The 20,790-nt window shown below is 34.8% G+C and overlaps 3 protein-coding genes and 1 non-coding gene across 4 annotated transcripts in view; all 4 read left to right on the plus strand.

The window, feature by feature from the left end:
* The window catches only part of LOC136813972 (DNA-dependent protein kinase catalytic subunit-like), a 159,395-nt gene extending 157,104 nt beyond the window's left edge, over positions 1-2,291 (plus strand). The window contains exons 67-69 of the mRNA XM_067070485.1: positions 143-265; positions 1,060-1,157; positions 2,189-2,291. Of these exons, the coding sequence (XP_066926586.1) occupies positions 143-265; positions 1,060-1,157; positions 2,189-2,291 (324 nt within the window). The remainder of the gene's footprint in view (positions 1-142; positions 266-1,059; positions 1,158-2,188) is intronic.
* A 696-nt stretch (positions 2,292-2,987) lies between these two features.
* Positions 2,988-7,625, plus strand: LOC136813917 (DNA-dependent protein kinase catalytic subunit-like). Its single transcript, XM_067070431.1, has 6 exons — positions 2,988-3,093; positions 4,380-4,581; positions 5,281-5,469; positions 5,601-5,649; positions 6,676-6,760; positions 7,019-7,625. The coding sequence occupies exons 1-6, from the start codon at positions 3,071-3,073 to the stop codon at positions 7,248-7,250; spliced, it is 780 nt and encodes a 259-aa protein (XP_066926532.1). The 5' UTR covers positions 2,988-3,070; the 3' UTR covers positions 7,251-7,625.
* Trnay-gua (transfer RNA tyrosine (anticodon GUA)) lies at positions 3,399-3,487 on the plus strand. Its single transcript is given in 2 exon segments — positions 3,399-3,435; positions 3,452-3,487. It is a non-coding gene; the product is annotated as a tRNA-Tyr (tRNA).
* Positions 7,626-9,695: 2,070 nt separating the features above from the next.
* LOC136813918 (E3 ubiquitin-protein ligase NRDP1-like) lies at positions 9,696-19,290 on the plus strand. The gene is made up of 3 exons (XM_067070432.1): positions 9,696-9,805; positions 10,124-10,181; positions 17,635-19,290. The coding sequence occupies exon 3, from the start codon at positions 17,651-17,653 to the stop codon at positions 18,575-18,577; it is 927 nt and encodes a 308-aa protein (XP_066926533.1). The 5' UTR covers positions 9,696-9,805; positions 10,124-10,181; positions 17,635-17,650; the 3' UTR covers positions 18,578-19,290.
* Positions 19,291-20,790: the final 1,500 nt, after the last annotated feature.

Here is a 20,790-nt window from a genome sequence, read left to right on the forward strand (position 1 = left end):
CCCTGGTACAAATTGTATCACGTTTGTAAAACACGAACGCCATGACTGGGCGTTGGATGGGCGTTGAATTAATTACAACCTGTACCAGCGTGGTAACGAATGGTCATCGTCTAAGATCCTAAATACTTAATTTTTTTTGTAGATCTTAATCATGAGTTCAATTCGTAAACCAAAAAGATTGACAATCCGAGGGAACGATCAGAGGGAGTACAAGTTCTTGGTCAAAGGAGGTGAAGATTTAAGACAAGATCAACGTATTGAACAGGTAAGTAAACCCCTCTTCGATCTAACCCAGCTGGCACACAACGTTATTTCAACGTTTATCTAACACGTTCACAGCGTCCATATAACGTTCGATGAACGTTGAAGCAACGTTGTATGCCAGCTGGGAACCGGTCGAATTCTTTTGTCCTACAACCCGAGTCCTTTCAGTTTCCTGCAGGAAAAACCATTTACTGCCATTTCGCTCCTGATCACGCTTTTGGTCCTTATTTTGTAGCTGAAATTTTGGTCATATACGCCAAAATAACTTGTAGGATTTGTTCAGAATAGTAAAACAACAAATATTGATAAATATTTACATTTACATTCTCGCTATTTTGAGAGCTTGACAAAGACATTCACTAAAAATCCTTGATTTCGTAAATCTACAAATATAGATTCAAGAAATTGATAATTTTTGTCTTCTGATTCACATTTAAACCCCTTTGGCTAAAAATGGTCCAAAAATGATTGTCAATCGATAATGTAAAAAATCGCAAAATCTAGAATAGAGATTTTATTTTCAAATTTTCAAAAATACTCAATAAAATAAAAAACGTCATTTTCATCAATTTCTACCACTATCAAATGGATGTACATCTCATGAAAAAAGTGTATTTTAAAATTAGACTGAATTAAATTGATTAACTTATCAAACTTACGATGTTATGGCAATGTTATTTTTATACGACTGTTGACCCGTCCTCCGTCCTAGAAGATCATGTTAGTAGTTTTATTAGTTTTTTAGTTCTACATCATAGTATAGTAGTAATCTTTGAGCAATTATTTTGTTTTTAGGTCTTTGAGTTGATGAACACTGTGTTTGGAAATGATGCAGGATGTAGGAACCATCGGATGCTTTTGAAAACATACAAAGTTATTCCAGTCACTCAAAGGTACGAACATTTCTTATTCCCTTTGGGTTGCTTTGTTTATCTACAGTAGTGTATACAGTAGTATTTTACTTAGTCTTCTTCCCAAATTTCCCCAATAATTCACGAATTTTTCTTCACCTCTAGGGGCTGAGTTAGGTCTCGTATGCACATCGGCGTATAGTCATTTTTTCTTTTGATCATGAAAGTATAGTCCTTGAAGAGTCAGAAAACGTGTGTGGCGTTATTTGGATCAGGCACAAATTTCCATAATGGCGGATTTTAGATTTTCAACCCTTTTTTTTAACTTTAAACATAGTAATATTATATACCAATCGATCACAAATTTTATGCTGATTAAGAAAAATGTCAGAACTATGGTCTGAAAATTTCGTTATCTGGAGATATGAAGCACTTTCGATTTTGATTTTTTGAAATGACTACTTTTGGTTCCAAATTAGCGTGGCTGTAACATTTGATTGGCTTACTTGATTTACGCCGATGCGCATACGGGACCTAACTCAGCCCCTAGAGTACGTCATGGTTTTTACTGAGACGGAACAGTTTGCAAAGAATTTTCTATACTTATACTCCATACAGCGCTACCTGTCAATCAAAAATAAATCAAATAGATAAATTGATATATTTAATATGGTTTCCATGGTTACCCTTTGCTTTTTGAAGTAATGATAATAATAAAATTCGAAGCTTTCCCTCTTTTTTACGCCGGGTGTTGTGGCGTGCATCTGTAATCCAGCTACTTGGAGGCTAAACTCTCGAACGGCTTGAGTTCGAGACCACTTCCGTGCAGTTGTCTATGTCGATCAGGCGTCCACACTAAGCTCAGTGTCAACATGGTTATCATGCAGGAATGCGAGATACACCAGGTTCGATAATGAAGAACGTACCGGCCCAGGGCGGAAACGCAGCAGGCAAAAGTTCTCGCAGTGAGCAGTAGTGGGATAGCGCTTGTGAATAGGTGGTGTACGGTAGCCCGCACAAGACAGTCGAACGAAGCTTTTTATTAATATCGTTTTCTTCATTCTTTTTCTTAGAGTTGGTTTGATTGAATGGGTCGATAATACACAGCCTTATAAAACGCTCCTGATGGGTGCGATGACCGATAGAGAGCAGAAGGCTTACAACAGTTCAGAGTAAGTGATACGAATTGTGACCATGGAATGCCCGAATGAGGGAAGGGCAACAAAATATGGTCAGGTGGATACAGGATTGGCCACACTATCGATCACGCTGGCTTTTTATTTCCAATATATAGCCCTCCATTTGATATTCTGTACACAGACCCAATATCTAATTTCAGAATTCATTGCCGAAACTATAAACGTGATACCTATCATATACTCTTGTCTCCCGAATAGACGGGGGGTGGGGTCCGAATAAGCAGGGGGTAGGAAAATCTTCTAAATTCTAATAAGCGGTGGGTGGAATAAAAGGGGGGGGGGGGTAATTTGAATACAGAATTCTTTTTAACTGATATCGATTTCAACAACAAAAAAGGAACTTTAGCAAATGAACACGTAAAATAAGAACCAATACCAACAATAAGGAAAATTTTGACAAGTTTAAGGTCTATATACACTGTAATAGAATATTGAATTATTCGAATTTAATTAGCGGGGGGGGGTCTTATTAAGAGAGGATGGGATGGATTTTTTTCTCTTAACAATTAGCGGGGGGACGTCTATTCGGGAGACAAGAGTAATGCCTATACTACTGTATTACACGCATAATATAAACGACTCCAGTCTACTAAGCCCTGGTTGTTGTAATGTTGGTTTTATCTTTGTTTCTTTCAGTGGGCCGATGGTGAAGCATAGAAGAAAATCACACTGATGTGAAATATAGAAACGTACAGTGAACTTACCAACAGAGCAAGTCGTTCGGAAGTGATCAAAGTCATCTCCGATCTACAAAATATGGCTAGCAATGACCTTCTCAGGTAAGAAACATTCAACGTCTTTCGACAAGTGTGTAGCTAAGAAAAACGTCGCCTAGGAGAAATGTGGGTAAAGTGTTCTGAAGAGTGAAGTAAGGGCAAATATACGCTATTTGTAGGAGTAAAAGACGGGCTGTTGTATGTGATTTTATACTACAAACTTTTATTTTCATTTGTCCTCTGGAAACTATTTCTTGTAAAAAAAATAATTTAGGTTGCTTAGGTAACCTTTTAACAAGGGAACTGTGTCAATAAGCTAATCAGATTTCAATTTATAATAGGTATGTTACAATTTCCCTCTTTCTCAACCTTCGATAGCTCAGTTGGTAGAGCGGAGGACTGTAGAGGTATGAATGCTGACATCCTTAGGTCGCTGGTTCAAATCCGGCTCGAAGGACTAGTTTTTCTGTACAAAGGACTAGTTTTCTTTAACTTTTATATATAATTATATTATGGTAACTCCACGCGTAAAACGTAAAACACACCGTCTCTCCACTCATTTTGAATTTCCACTTTGATAAATTTGAAAAATACAAGCCTTTCAAGTGTACTGACGCAAATTCGACTATTTCACCTTACTGCATGAGCTTCGAAAGTTTGAGGTGACGTCAAAAAATGGAATGTGTGGAGCCTGGAAATCTTGGGATAGACGTTACGGCGTAAAAAAAAGCCGTGGTGTCAAGTATAGACCCGGGGGGTACTTATGCTAATGGAGGGTACGGTATGTGCCCCCTTAAGGGTACCTTTTTTGGATTTGCAAAGACCCGCCAAGAGTCGGAAAAATCAGAAAATCCAATTTCAGTCCCACTAATGGTCGGAAAAATAGGAAAATTTCTATTTTCTACCCCCTGAAAGATCGAAATTTGATCAGAATTGGTCAAATTTATCCCGCTAATGGTCGTAATATTCCCAAAATTTTCCTTTGTTTTCTCCTTTTTAGTCCCGGCAAGGGTCCAAAGTTCGAAATTCGGGTGGCACCCTCCCCTTCGTCCCTCCCCCGGGAATATAGACTACTGAAACAAGTATAATTACTATATAATCGAAAGCCCTTTCCAGCCCTTCTTCAAATCTTCTTTTTAATTTGTGGGGAAGGAATTGGACTCTTAATACCTCCTTCGTCCTTTACAGACATGACTGATTGTTTAGGAACCCGCAGGTATTGTAATCACAAAGTTACAGATTCGAGCATAAACAAAGGCGAAATTTTTATGTTGCCTTAATTAAATTTTGCCCCGGATTTCCAAACACTTGTACGTTTTATAAAAAGTTCTTCTTCTTTCTTCATACAGACGTGCTTTCAGTAGAATGGCATCTTCGAATGAAGCTTATTTTGTGCTACGAAGTCGCTTTGTCCAATCACATTCCTACATGTGTATCGCTCAATACATCTTGGGGATTGGGGATCGTCATTTAGACAACACTTTGATTGACATGACAACTGGAGCTTGTGTGGGAATCGATTTTGGACACGCATTCGGATCGGCCACTCAGGTGTGTTTTTATCGTTTTAATAGGCTCTATAAAATTTTCAAAAACTCCAAGCACTGTTCAAATCAACAGTCAAGTCATCATAAGTCATGTCTAATGATGAAACACACCCATAAAGGCTCATAAGAAATGTTGGAAAAAGGCCTCGTTAACATATTCGCTGCCAACTACGAGTATACTCGTAGCAGAGGCGTCAAAATACTGGTAGTACTTCAAAGGGCGTAACTTTTGGGAAACTTTTGATTGCATTTTTGGAATCCACATGCTTGTGGCGTACCCGGTATTAAAAATACGTGTACGTAAAACTCCGCGTCGATTGGTATACAATTTGAAGGTAGGACACAGGACCCTCTTAAAGTGAAACTTTCGATAAAATAATCCAGATAACGAATTTTCGATTTCTGAAAAAGGCTCGGCAGTGAACGTGTTATTCATTTCCACTTTATTTTATGTTTTATAGCCTCCAAAAGGGATGTTTTACTATGATCTTCTTGTATTTAAAGGATTAAATCCTGGATTTTTTAAAAGTGTAGTATGGTTTGACCACCTGTCAGGATTCTTTCGTCCTATAACCGATTCGTGCTCTTCGTGTTTACGGAGATCTGCGATCAGACTAAGTGTCTGAATTAGTAAAAGTAGTATGCCTAGTATAGTAAAGTAAAAGTAGTGACTTTATTTCTTGATTTATGAATTATATTTCAGCTGTTGGGAGTTCCAGAGTTAGTTCCATTCCGATTAACTCATCAAATGTTGACTTTCTTAAGTCCCATCAAAGACGCTTCGCCTTATAAACAATACATGATGTCCGCCCTTCACGCCCTGCGGAAACAATCCGCCCTCTTATTGAATACGATGGATGTTTTTATACAAGAGCCACTACTCGACTGGCAGGTATGTATGGGGTTTTCAATATGTTCCTTGCATCTATGCTATCTATTGCCCTTTCTCAAAAAGTTTTCAGATTATAATTTTCATACATACCTAACTCACTTGCCAATACAATTTGACCATATTCTTTTTAGAAATATGCTTTGAAGCTAGAAGCTAGAATGAAATCATCCAATGAAAAAGGTATGATTCCACTTATTCCTTCCCTATACAATCAAACTATAAAAAATGGAAATATATCGTATATTATGTACAGGTTTTGTTTGTATTTGATCTTTTCTTATTGACCTCCAAGCGCCCTTACCCCTTAACTGTGTGAACCTTTTGAATATTTTTGTTCAAAAAGTGCAAAGCTCTGGGACTGAAAGGGCTAACAAATTGTTTGGTCTCTTGGCTAATTCATCTTACATTTCGGGACGTTATTGTTGCTAGATGAGCTCTGGTTTAGACGGCCTTTTTTTACCCTGCCAGACAATTAGACAGAATTAGACAGAATATTGCGCTGTCTAAAGTCAATGCACTGGTCACTTTTGACATTAATGCAATGACTTTTTTCAATCTTTTTCAAGCAAAGATTTTAGCATTGGTATCAAAGCCCTGAGGGGGGGGGGGCAAGATCCGGAACTTCTGGATTGGAAATGAAGCCACTTATTTCTTATCCAGATTAACGTGACCCGTGTGTTTTTTAACAAATTTTCTAAATGCCGGGCAAACTTGAGGCTTCAGTTTTTCTTGCTCGAAAAAGGTTGAAGATTCCTCTAGCCCCTTCGGAGCTTAAATTCCAATGGATTTTAGCTGCCAAATAGTCCGTCAACTTTTAGGCTAAACAATAGTGTACTGCGCAAAGATAGTAATGACTTTGCACAAATCTATTCGTCTGTACGCCTTGCAATCCCCTCCTCCTTTGCGTTAATCGCTATTGAACGTTAAGACTTACAATATCAAAAGAGAAGTAATAGCTTTCACGGTCTTCCACAATCATTTTGAAATGAACTATGAGATTGAAAAAATTTGAGTTAAAATAATTATGACGTATGCGACGCGGAGCGCTATCAGAATAGTCAGAGCAGAAAGTCTAAACTAGATATGTTAATACGCCCTGGTGAATACTGTAATGGAAGCACTATCGCTTTTTTTTTCTTGAAAGTCAATCGGTAACGTTTTTTTCACAACACATCTTCTTATTTAATATTACTTGCTCCAAAACAGGTAAAACGAACGTTTGGGATCCGAGGTTCAAAGTCAATGTTTGTAAAATGAAATTGTCTGGAATCAACCCTGCTTATATTATGAGGTAAAAAAACTTTTGAATAGTCTTGCATTTTTTAACAATCTGTTTTGAACTTTCTTGATTGCAGGATTGTGTCGGTCGAACCAAGTACCTTGGTCGAAATGGTCGAATCATCTTATGCCTTATCATAGACGAGCTTTGGTGCTTTTCAAAAGCCTCAAGCTCCTAAATACCTAAAATTCCTTTTTGCTACTCTATCGTTCTCAACTTCCACAATTCGACATGTCACCCTACCTTAATGATTTCAACCTTACATTTCAGCCAAGATCTGGAATATGGTGTGTTTCTGAATAATAAATCGTTGAATCGAAAAGTACAGGCTGTAGCTGAAGGTGATCCTCATCAAAACTATCGCGCCGCCATGTTGAAAGCAACGAAAGACCCTTCTACGCATGTTCTAAATGTCGAGGAGCAAGTAGATTGTTTGGTTGACTTGGCAACAGATAAGAACGTGATTGGTCGTATATTTTCTGGATGGAGCCCTTGGATTTGATTGGTCCGTTTATTTAAGATGTCATCTTCTGAACAATTTGTTATCCAAAGTCTAAACATACTAAACTTCAATAATCGTCAAATCTGCATTTCGTTTGGCAATCTTTAACTACGTTGTTTTTCTCGAATCTAGCCGTTGTATCTTAAATGAAAATAGCAGGCGACTGCCTTTTCGAATGTAAGGCGGAAAAGACACTTATATTGGACAAGTGACATTTTGGAGAGCTTCGATGCTAGGATGATTCTTTGGGGAAGAAACAGCCAACTTCAAGTTTTACGTAAGGCTGATTAAAGGTTCTACGCTTTTTTTAGGAAATCGCTTATTTTGTTAACTTAAAAAGTGAAAAGTTTCTGTTAGTTTTTGTTTTCTCAAAATACCTGCATAACTTCGCAAATATTTCAATTGTTGTTTTTTTTCAAATACAGTAACAATTTTATAATGCCACGAGGTTTAATTTTGATACAATCTAAAGCTAGTAAGAAGGTACAACCAAGTTGCTAACGCTCAAGCCCTCAAATTAGCCTTTTTTACACTATCTTTGAAGAAAATGCTTTTAGATGATCTAACCCTTGACCAAATGAGCATAAACAGGGTATAATATCAGAGGTTATGTCAATGCAAATTTTTCAAAAAATGGGCTAGAATGCTAAGCAACCTCAGCCCTGACCCGAAAATTGGAATTGCTTGTAAAAATGTGTAAGCATTTTAACAAAACATTTATGAATATGTTTGAAAATCTCTAAAAATATCTGAGGATCAACCTATTTTGGAAGAGGAGCGCGCTATTAGATTTAGTTTTGTAAGATTTCATACAAACTTTTATATTATTTTTTCAACAGATATAGGATAAAGAATCTAGGAGAAAATCTTCATGTTTAATATATAACAGTTAGGTTTATGATACTCTGTCAACCTTGTCTCCTTTACTAAAGCAATTTGGAACCACACAATACTGTCTGGTGTTCTCAAATACTCTGTCTATAATATACCTTATCGACCCTTTTTACAGGGAGTTTCTAAACATCGACCAGAAATGGCAACCACGACCAGCGACCACGACCGGCGACTAGATAAATTTGGGTTATCGAGTTTACCTGCTCTCTCCACCGTAGAGAACATCCAGATCGAGTCCTGATGTGGCTTTCAAATGAACCACTGTCTGAGCCACGTGGCTGAGAATTACTCTAGCTAGAGAATACTAAAAGTGACTTTTGACGTTACCAGTCATTTTCTAGACAAAGTGACACTTTTTGACAGAAATATTGACAGTGCAATTAAGTGTGATGCCTGTAAACTTTATTACACCAAATATTTTAAATGTACCGAATGAGATGCTTTTAGATGAATAGATAGAAATTGTCAGTAGGAAAAAGCCTGGGAAGGCCAGTTTTAGAGATTTCAATCTAATTAATTATTCTATTGTCCTTACATTGTCAAAATGACTTATTTTGACAAAATAATGATCTGATGATCAAATATAAAGCTTCCTAAATAAATTCCAGCACAAATTTTGTCACTAATTAATTTGATGCCGAAAATACAAAAGGATAGAAATTGACACTCTATTCAAGCTCCAATAGCGTTGAAATGGCTGCTCTACACGTTTTGCACGTGGCTTTATAATCACTGTAGGTGAGACATGGGTGAGCTTTACTCTTCAATTCAATAAAAAATTGATCATAAGAGAAAGACTCTACGGTGGAGATAGAGGAAAATCTCGATAACCCAACTTTATCTGGTCGCCGGTCGTGGTCGCTGGTCGTGGTCGCCATTTCTGGTCGATGTTTAGAAACTACCCTTTTTACACCGGCCCTTGTAAAAAGGGCCGATAAGGTTTGAAGAAATAATCAGAAATTGTCGGTTAATTTGACAACAAAATGCATACTTTACGGAAGTAATCGATGTAGGTTAATTAACAGACAAATGCCATGCTATTAAAACGTAATGACATCAATTTTGAACATTATGCAATAATTATGCTAACATTTGTTTGTCGTGTCAGTCTCTAATTGAATGGTATCTTCAATTTCATCTTAATTTTGACAAATTATTCTTTATACTGAACTGCTTGATTATAAAAAATTGGAATGTAGAAACTTAACCACTTTTTTATTTGATTTCAGAATATTACTTTTGAGGATACTATTAATCAAGACTTGGAGCGGATACAATGACGGTAAATAGAAATAAGACGAAGAAAGGTAATAAAAGATAAATTAAGGTAATAAATAGGTATTAATTGACAGTAATTCAAGAAATTAACAAAAGCTTTAATGACTTCTCTACTCTTTCAATTAATGAATGAAATATAAAAAAAAACTTCTTTCACTAGCACTCATACACTGAGAGGAAAAGCCGCTTATAATTTTATTGAATTTTTCACAGCTTGAAATATTTTTTTGAAATCATCGTCTTATAACGGATTTTGAAAACATTTCTTTAACTTTTTTATGCTTTGTTTTTGTCAAGGTATACCACGTTATCGAAATTTTTGGATCGATCCATAGTTGCAGAAAAGGAAACTGGATTTACTGGTTGCTCATATCATAAAAAAGGTATACATATTTTTAATTGTTATAGTTTTGGAAAGGTTGAAGCGACTCCTCATGTCTAAATATGATTAAACTCTCTACATCAAGAAAACTGCAAGGGTCCCTTTCCCAATAGAAAAATCGGCCGTAAAATAATTTTGAGTGAGATGCCAATTTTTTGTGCTTTCAACGAAAAGAAATTGTAGCTCATAAAAACAGGTAAATTTCCATATCCAGGTAGCTCCGACTCACCGAGTAACTGATACAGGGGTGTAATTGGTAATAATAATTCTGTTTCGCTTATTTATGTTGTCTAACAACCGATTACGTTTCCAATTGTAGACCAACTTTAATCCTACCAAGCCACCAACCACCAAAGGATACACTAAAGAACATTGAGGTATTCTTTTTCTTGATACACTTATAAATGCCATTATTCTTTTTGGTTAAACCCAAACAGGCTGCCTCGAAAATGGGGTGTAGATTCGCTCAGGTCACTGCATATATGGTCACTCTCTTTGCATCTTATGTGATGATTTATTAGGGTAATATTGTGGTACAAAGCATGTGTTATCACCTTAAAACACTTTCTAGAGTTTCCTTGAAAACATGTTCCTTTTAAATTTTATCTATCTGATGTCCTACAAACGTCTTCAGAATGTCTCTAACGTCCAAAGTTAGAAGCCTCGCTTTGATTATGTACTAAAACCGATTTTTTTAAGTTTAGATAAAAAATGATCTTAGAGATAAGAATTATAGAACTATAAGTATTGTTTCTCTCCATCTCTCTCTGTTATGATTCTGGAAAGGTTTATATAGTGTGTAGAGTGAAAGAAAAATATATATGAATATTCAAAGAGAAAGAAATATGTTTTGCATAAAAACTTTATCGTATGGTCATCATCAGATTAATAAGAAATTTTAAATTGAAGGTCATAGTAGATCTCTCTAGAGGGAAGGAAGGAAGTTTATCTCTTTCCTGAAAAGAGATTTTAAAACAGAAGCTTAGACCTTATGTTTTAAAAAAGACGTTTCACTGGAATGAATGTTTTACCTTTTACCGGCTTTAGAACTATTGGTGTCAATTGAAAGTATGCGGGTATTGATGGGGGGCGAGTTGGAGTTTTTACAAGCTCTTATTTTATTTGGTTGGTCGTTAACCAGTAATAAAATGTTACTTTTTCTAAAGAACGCGTCATTTTTATTACTTCAAATGACCAATAATTAAAGTATCTTACAAAAACTCCATCTCATCTGATTGATGGTGGTGGTACCTAGTTTTCCACCTTTTTCAAATCTGTGATGGTTAAATCTTATGAACAGTAACCTTTAACGAGATTTATGTTCTTAAATCTTCTTCGAGTCTTTATTAGGAAGTGATGTTTTAGTATTGTTAGAGCATTTGAAGTCAAATCCATATTGAATAAATCTGGTGATTCATCGAAGGAAGTGAAATGATGTTTAAAGAAATGGGCTTTGTTATGAATCTTCCTAGATTTCCAAGTGCGATGGATTTGAATGATAAGAAAACTTTTTTCAAGGAATTCTTGTTTCCCTGTTTGATCTGCTTTAAGCATCTGGAGTATACAGTATTTATATTCTTTTTGGCTTCCATTCATATTGAGAAAAAGGATATATGTAGTGAAAATGCTTTGAGTTTAATAAAGCAAACTGACAAGGAATTCGGATTTTTAGCTTAACCCTATTCGTACTAGGGGGGGGGCTCTTTCTGTTCGGAGGTCAAACTATTGCTAATAGCTCCTGAAATAATTGAGCTTTTGCCGTAAAATTTTCTGTAAATTCTTAACTTTTATTTAGCTTCAAAATAGAAAAAAATTTGACACCTAAATATTTTCACACCTTGAGCATGATGACATTTCTGACAGTAAGGTGTCACAAAAATTGACACTTTTCCAATACAAATTTATTTTCATTGTCAAATATATCGTTTAGACCGTAATTTATTGAATATTTAGGATAAAATAAGCATTTTAAAGTCAGGCAACTTTTTTCTAAAGCCTTTGTTAGCATACAATAGCTATTTATAAGAACAAAGGAAATTTTCGGTTTTTGCTCACTTTGGGCATGATGAGTGACGTCATCAAAAAAATTTTTTGTCAAAAGTTACCTTACGTCACAAGGATCTTGTGTGCCAAATTTCATCCAAAAAGACCCACTAGATCAAAAGTTAAGGGGTGGTACAGGAAAAGCCCCCCCCTAGTTCTGAACCGCCCCTAAAAGCCTAGTTTGAATAGGGTTAAAGAACTTAAAGCTTCTGCTTTTTCAAAGGTTCGATTCTGTATCCTGTGTAAATACAGTTGACGCTCTCTAATTCGATCTTCAGGAGGAATTGGATTTTCATCGAATAAAGGAGCTTATCAAATAAAGGAGTGTCCTTTATGAGAATTTCTTGTTGACGGCGACTTTAAATTTCATCGAAAAAGGAAGCCTATCGAATATTAGAACGTCGAATTAGAGAACGTCAACTGTATTTTCAAAGATAAAAAATCGTTACCATTTAGATTGCTTGTTCAGTTTGTCGTGACCAGGTGTTTCACCATTTTGTTTGTTTGTTTGTTTTGATGAGAAAACTTGTATGATGTTCTTCAAATGAAGATCTGATTATTTTCGCTTTTTTCTTTAAATTCGAATTTTTTTTTATTTTTTTAGTATGAAAATAACAAACTTAAGCGAAAGTAAATGGTGCATTTTTATAAAACGTTTTATGAGGCCAAGTTTGAACAGGCAAGAGTTTTTCAACATTTATCAATATCTAGTTTATAGAAACCCGTCAAGCTCATCAGTTTTGGGGAGTTTATCAAGTCAAAAATAATGTACACGCGGTGGTGATTTAAACCAAGCAACACAGTACAGTGGCACAGTCTGGCTGAACAAAAGAAATTGTCCTTTCAAAATTCTCTCACAGGATCATAATGTAGTTCAAGTTTTGTCCGGTTGGGAAAAGTGACATTTTAATTGGCTAAATATTGACTTTTCCGTTAAGTAAATTTAGTTTTATTTTCTTTTTGTGATAAGATCTTGACATAAATACGAGAGATAGGTATTATTTGAATCTTATTATGTAATCTTGCGGTCAGCCGGTCAATCTGTTATGAGTTTTTTATTTTTATATGAAGGTTGTGGTTAAGATTTGTGTTTTAAAAATGGAATTCTATCATCTCTTTCGGTTCGATTTTTTTGCCAAAGTCGTTACACGTTTTTTTATAATAACAAACTATATAAGAACATAATGCTTCGATGGCCAAAATGTTAAGAAAGAACATTTTAAGGCTTTGCGGGCTCTGAAACGCCCGATTTCCCAGGAAAATGGACAAAAATATTCGCAAAATGGTGAAAATAAGAACATGTTAAGAACATTTTTAGGCTTAAAATTCAAAAAGTCAAGAACATCCGGAGGCTTGAAAATTTTTAGATGTTCTTATAAAAAAACGTGTATCAGTGTCGAATTAGAGTTAATTGAAAAATGAATTACAAGATAGTTCTGTTGACTTGAAACATGCGAATACCAAATTGCATACCTCTGTAGGCACCTCTTAGTACCACAAGAAGTATAATGGCAACTTTTAGACGATCCAAACATCTAATGAATTTACATCGCTTTCCTGAGCAAGATGCACCAAGTCGAGTTGTAACAAGTTGGTTCCTTGAGTTTTCCCTTCTTATTTCTATTTTTCGATATTTACAATAATAACAGGATTGCATAGGAATGATTAGCGTCTACAAAACCCCCGGAGGGCACTAGGGGTGGAGAATGTAGGGTTTGTGCGGACCGATACTCTGATAACCGACCCATAGAGAGACCAAATTTTAATGAATTTACCCTTACGTTCTACCCATAGGGGAAATTTTTTACAATATTTCCCCTACAAATTTCCTAAAAATCCTTACTTTTCCGACCTTTAGAGAGACTGATTTTAAATTTTCTAATCTTTGCGACCCTTAAAAAGACTTTAGAAGTTGAAAAACCGACCTTTATCGTCCGCACATACCAAACACCTATTTTTTTTTGAGGGGGGGGGCAAAGCCATGTTGATTTTGTCTCTCAGAACAACTCTTATCGGATTTGCTTTCTGTCCTATCCTTAATTCGCACAAGGAAAGTGTTAATTTAATGTTTATGAATTTCCCCCATTAACTACTTGACAGGGAATCATATTAACAAGTTAACACAAACACATCAAGACGACCTCTCCTTTCAGGAAGTGTAAAATGCTATATCACCTTGAAATAGACTTGTGAACTCGGCTTTCCTCTTGACTCTAATTCTAAACTGTTTTGAATATCTACCCTTGGCTTTAAACTAAGGTTCAATCATGGTGGAATATTGCTGTCTGTTTATTTGTGCTTTGCTATTTGGTTTTTTAAGTATTATATTACTTAACCTAACTTTCGCTTTTTTGTACCATACATGTTTTTCATAAAAATATTCAAAATTTTTGAAGCATTCTGATGTTCTTAACTTTTTTAGTTTTAAGCCTGAAAACTAACTTAACATATGCTTACTTTTGTCATTTTGTGAGCCTTTTTGGCCATCTTCCTAAGAAATTGGGTGTTTTAGAGTCCGCAAAGCCTTAAAATGTTCTTAACTTGTCCTTAATATTTTGGACATCAAAGCCATGTTCTTCTATAGTTTGTTCTTATAAAAAAACGTGTAATAGAAAGTGAGCACTCAAACCGAATGGACTTTAAGACGCTTTTCTGTTCTTACTGTGGATAAGGTTTTAAGTTTATTTTTTTTTTTCGATGAGGTTTTTATCAAGATTTTCTGAGAAAAACAACGATGAAAAGCGAGAAAGGGTTGGATATCTTATGGAAGGTCTAATTATTCGCAACGAGCCGTCAAAATGTTTAGGAACTGTTTTCGAAAGCTGTTAATGGAAATCTCTGGATGAACTTATCCTTAGATCAAATCAAGTTAGGTGGAACAAGTTTTTTTTATTTTTGGATGAAGTAAAAAAGAAAAACATTTTTGATTCGCTGTATATTGTTTCTTAGTGTTTGACGTTTGAGAATTTTGTGAGTTTTGTTCAAGTTTGAGCCATATTTAGCTTACTTTTACACGTTTTTTTTTTTTAAGAAACACACTTTTAAGAAACATGAGGCTCAGAATGCCTAAAAACTAAGAAACATCTAAGAAACATGCTGAGGCTGAGAATGAGAAAATAACATTTTTTAATTCGTTTTTTTTAAGAACCTTCCAATCCAGCCTTTCATAAGGCTGATTATGTCAAAAAGTTTAGAAACATGTAAGAAACATTTAAGGCTCAAAAGGCCGATTTCTTAAGAAACATTGAGGCTGCTTGGTAAAACTAGTTTCTTAAAAAAAAAAAAACGTGTATAACAGTTTCCATTTTTCTTGGAGGAAAAGGTCAAACTTTTGATTGTTGGATTGAAGCTCCTTTTTGGACCTACCCCGGTGGGGTGGAGGTCCTATAAATTAACCTTTGTCCGTTCGTTCGTTCGTTCGTTCGTTCGTTCGTTCGTTCGTTCGTTATTAGCTTTCCTCGTGATTGGCTCATTAGTTTTTTTCTGATTTTTTGCACAAAGATGTGCAACTATAAACCCTCGAATGTGACGGAGCCTGATTTTCGAAAAAAAATATTGAAATACAGCCCGACTTTTGAAAAAAAAATTTGGGGCAAATTTGGGCCAAAAAACGGCTAAAAAACAGGTATTTTGAACTTTGAGAAAAATTGGATCATTAACTTTTTCTGATTTTTTGCATGAAAGTAAGGTAGGTAAAAGATGGCTCAAGCAGATTTTTTCAAAAAAATTTTGTTGGCTCAAAAAACGCATGTTTATCTATAAGAATCACTATTAATAAGCATACATCAATGTTCTTAGCCAAATTACTCAATTTTTTGATGAGATAGATGTTTTTTTTTGCTCACAAAGTCTTGAATATGAAAGAATATTTCAAGAGCATGAATTTTTGGTTTCTAAACGTTTTTTTATAAGAAAAAAACAATTTTAACAGATCGTCACTATTTGTGTTCTGAATGACTGTTTAATGGTCACGCTTATGTAGATATCAATTATATATGTGTTAAATGCATAACCAGGTAGGTCCATAAAAGTATCACTTGTTAAACGTTTATTTTATAAGAATGGTGTTTTTTCATTTCATTATGGCTATTCTTAACTTTTTGGGAAAATACATCCCAAAATATTCTCACGGTATTCTTGGCCATTCTAGGATTCAAATTCAACCTAAATTTAATTAATGTAAGTAAGACACCCCTGAAGCAAAAATGGCATTTTTGTGAAAGTTTTGACCCATACTGGGGGACAATTAGAAATTTACAGTTAAAATTGCTCGTAAAAATGACATTCTTAGGTTCTGTTGCTAATTTCATGATGAATTTTTTTGGCCAGTTCATCATGAATATTCTTAGAAAGTATATTCTTATAAAAAAAGTGTAATCGCACTCAAAAACATCTCTTTTCGAGAATTATCATAGAACAATCCTTTTTGAAATTCTTCGGGGAGGAGTAATATCTTTCTTGTCTGCTGGATATTTCTTCCAGATTTTTCATAGCCATATGACAGATATGATGAAATTTCATTTTTTTTCATATTTCCGACAAATTCAAAAGTTTGAGTTTCATTTTACAAATTTGAAAATCTTTTGAAAATCAATTTCAAAAACAAGGTGTGTGATTTTAGAAATTATCAGAAAAATGAAAATCTAGTTCTAAAAAAGTTCTAAGAGTTTTTTTGATGAAATTTTTCATTAGGAATTTGGCAAGGTAACATTATTTCAAGGTAAAATTATTTCAAGGCCGTCATGAACACTTCATAAGCTAAGTTTAACTAACAGCAGTAAAAAAGTTTTAAATTGAAATGGTTTCTCAAGCTATCATTTCATGCAACGATTAAAATAAACCCGAGTAGAGGGGACACTCAAGGTACGTGCGGCCCTTAAGGGTCTTTTTCAAAGCTTCCCAAAGTGCACTGCAAGGGTCGAAATGAGCAATGATGGGAAAAAGTGCACTCTAAGGGTGTAAAATTTAGAAAATCTGACCATTTTTAGACCGTAAGGGTCTATTTTTCGACCAAATTTTCTACACTTTACAAATGTTATATAAGGGAAGAGAAAATTAACTAAACAGTTAGGACCACCAGCTCAAGCTACTTTTGGTAGAAAAAGAGGGGATACCCCGCGAGAATTTTAATGTCCCATTTAATTAAAACATTTTCTATTTCATGTCGACTAGTTTCATTTTGCTTTTTAATAGTTTTTCAGATAATATAATTCTCCAGGGTTCCAGTTTCTTTTATGAAATTAAATTGGAAATAAAGAACTCAGTTAGGAACCTGCAAAAAGTACTGTAAAAGAATTTGGGGAAGGTTTTAAGAAAGAGGGGCTTTTTATTTTGTGTGTATAAAAACTATGGTTACGGTAAAAATATATAATTCATTGAAAATAGATGTAAGAAAAATTGAAATAGTTGATAAATTTTGGAAGAAGCAAAGGAATTTTTTGGTTAGCTTATTAAGCTTTTTTAAACAAGTTTTTTCTAGTTGAAAATTCAATCTATTTAACCTAGGTTCAAATTAGTTTTCTTTTAAGAGCCATTCAAAAGGCTAAACCGGTTAATCGCTTAGCTGGTTCTTGTAAGATTTTGTTTTAGTTAAAGAAGGATGCTAAATATTCTTTGGATACGAAAAATGTCAACTTGTAGAAACCTGAATAGTAAAAACATTTACTCTTTCTCAGGCTATGGTCTGAGAATCTTTCAAATTTCTTTACATGGATAACCGTATTACACTGACCAGATAGCGTCACGTGTGTAAAAACTTTAAAATATTTCTTCTTTTTGCATTTTTAGCAAACTAAATAAGGAGATGGGTTACAGCGTCGAGAAGTTTGTAGCAACAGTTGACCAGAATCTGGTCTGTAATATATGCGCTGGTATAATGAAAGACTCTGTGATTACTTTATGTGGACATTCGTTCTGCCATGCATGCTTATCCACGTGGCTGACCAAACCAGAGACTGACTCGTGCCCAGTCTGTCGGTCATACACCTCTAAATACGAAATCATACCGAATATAAACATCCGTAGTATTATAAACGCGCTGCCCGTCTGGTGTGATCATAAGGATAATGGATGTAATATTGTTGTCAAGCTAGACGGGCTCAACCAACACACGATAGACTGTGAATTCAGGAACGTTGAATGTGTAGCCTGCAAACTGACTGTACGTCACTGCGATTTAGCAACGCATTGTTTGTCTTGTGTTGCCATGGTGAAAGAGGTCAGCTCTGTTAAGCGTAAGGAGGACCTAACGATCGACATATTATCTCGCAAAGTTGCCGTTTTAGAACTCGAGCTACACGAAGCAAAGAAAGAGTTGACTCAATCTAAACAGTTAGTAGGTGAATTAGAGATGGAGTTAAGTGAGCTCAGAGACCAAGCTACCACGTGGACTGGTAATTCACTGACTCCTGATTTCGACCCAGACTACAGTTATGGATATTCGCCAAGTAGTATATCACAACTTTCCTGTTTAATTTCCAAATACTTGCTTTCAAAACCACCGTGTGTTGACCGCAACCGAATATTCATGGCTATAAAACGTTCGTTTACTTACTATCATAATTATGCAGGTTATGCTGAAGATGTGCACATGCTATTGGCTACCGCGTACGCTAGTAATTGGTTTCCTGAGCACCACCGTTGGACCCTGGAACGCTGGTTAGAACAAGTCACCCATGAACGTTTCCCAAGAGCAAATGCAACTAATAACAGTAGCATTTCATCAACTTAAATAAGGTTATTTCATTTTCCAAAAAGGACAGAGAACCAAGGGGCTCACAAATATTACAAAATCCAAACTCACTCCCAACGTTTTGAAGATAGAACCTCTATTTTAGCTTCATTTCAAATAAGGAGCGACACAAATCCATGCCATACTCTTCAGATCCATATAACTGGGAAAAGTATTAGTCGCCAAGGAGAATGCTTGGTCAACTGGGTTCAAAGTCCTAATTAGTTATTTTTCCCCAATTAACATTGGAGGGAAGTTATTCTACGTAGAAAGTGTGCAAACATTTGTGCAAACTTTTTGGCCATAATTTTGCGTTCGATCGCTGAAACTTTTGTCATTTTCCGTCGACTCTTTTCCCATGATGTTTTCGTACTATAATATATGATGAAAGGACTGTTTTCAAATTCGCTTTTTTAAATACCTAAACCCAAAGCCGGCGAATAATTTTATCATTAGATTAGAGCAATTTTGTACAAAGTAGCCACTAAAATATTTTATTTTTCGCAGAAATTATTTTTTAGAAATTATACTATAGCATTATCTTTTTCATACTCTATCGAATTAAGAATTTTATTTATGAGAATTTATATTATGTTTTGTCTTATCTTATAGTAACTGATACAAATATTATCAGTTAATTTTATTCGTATGAATTATTTTTGCATTTCAATACGAATTTTTCATTATTTTGTCAAAAATGTCACCTTTAGGAATAGAATATCCAAAATTTTTGTTTTCGATTGTCGGGCTTTCAAAGTAATTGACCACTATAACCACCTGTCTCACGACCCTGGTGGAAATTTTTCCCAAAGCGGGGATAAAAATTTCTATCGAAAACCCGATGGGGATAGAAATTATATTGTTATTGTATCCAGTGGGGATGGTTTTGGAATATAATTTTTTACATTGAATGTGGAATGGGGACGAAATCAAAGTTAATTTCCCAGTGGGTCTGTGACACAGGGGTGTACTAAACGGTTACCGTCGTCGCAAACGTGGGGTAAGTACTGCTTACGCCTTGAAATAAATCTTTATTATTGTAAACGTTGGTTGATGAGAGATAATTTAGTTCGGGGAAGGTGATCCCCTCAAAGTTACTTTATGAAATCCCCTTTGAAATTTTTCTAAGGCAAAGGGTCGTAAAATCGTGAAATTTATTTTCGACCCTACTAATTATCACAAGTCAGGAAATTTTGGCTTCTTGTTTTAAAGGTCCGAATTGTTAGCCGCAAACACACAATTGCAATCTTACAAACCCTGTACAAACTAAAGTCTATTCACGATAAGTGTGCACTCTTTTTTCTTTTACCTATAACTTTTAAAGGAATTCTTCAATCTTTATTAATTTGGTATCATTGGAAAGATATCAGTGAGTGGAACAATTTGAAATAAAAAAATCTTTTGAAAAATTCTAAAAATGAAGATGAAAATGAAGAAGAAAAAAATGAAGATCTTGTAGAAAAGTGCTATAACTATCATTTTCACTGAAGTGAATCCTTGATCATCGAACGTTATCACTGTGAAAAAAATTCTCAAAAATAATCACTTTGTCAAAAGATGTCAAACAAAGTTATAAGCTGATTGACGTCTAAAAACGCTGTTTTCTGCAGTTTTTTGCTGTTTTTTTTGGGTCAATCACTTATTAACTTTGTACCATAACTTTATATTGAATGATTATTTTAGTGAAATTTCTTCACAATGATGACCTCGTAGGATCAAAGAATCTTTCCAGTGAAAATGAAAGTCATAGCCCTTCTCTACAAGATCTTTATTTTTTTCTTCTTCATTTTCATCTTCGTTTTTAGAATTTTTTCAAAGATTTTTTTATTTCAAATTGTTTCACTCACTGATATCTTTCCAAGGATACCAAATATATAAAGATTGAAGAATTCCTTCAAAAGTTATAGGTAAAAGAAAAAAGGGTGCACACTTATCGTGAATAGACTTTAGTATAGATTCCCCCGGTAATTTAGCATAAAATGCGAAGAATCTTACATAGGCCTACCGTAAATAGTTTTTGTAAAAATTGATGCAAATCAGACTCGAAAAACGTTTCCCGTTATCAAATTTTCTCAAACGAATATTTTTGTGATGTTATTATTTGTAACTACACACAACTTGGACTTCAGTTTTTTTAATTTGTGTACTGAAATGAAGTAAAACGTTACAATCCATGTTGAACATCTTCATGATAATTTTTTGATCGCTGGTTG

This window comes from Clytia hemisphaerica, unplaced genomic scaffold (genome assembly GCF_902728285.1).
Source record: "Clytia hemisphaerica strain Z4C2 unplaced genomic scaffold, Clytia hemisphaerica genome assembly, whole genome shotgun sequence".
Taxonomy (NCBI): Eukaryota; Metazoa; Cnidaria; class Hydrozoa; order Leptothecata; family Clytiidae; genus Clytia; species Clytia hemisphaerica.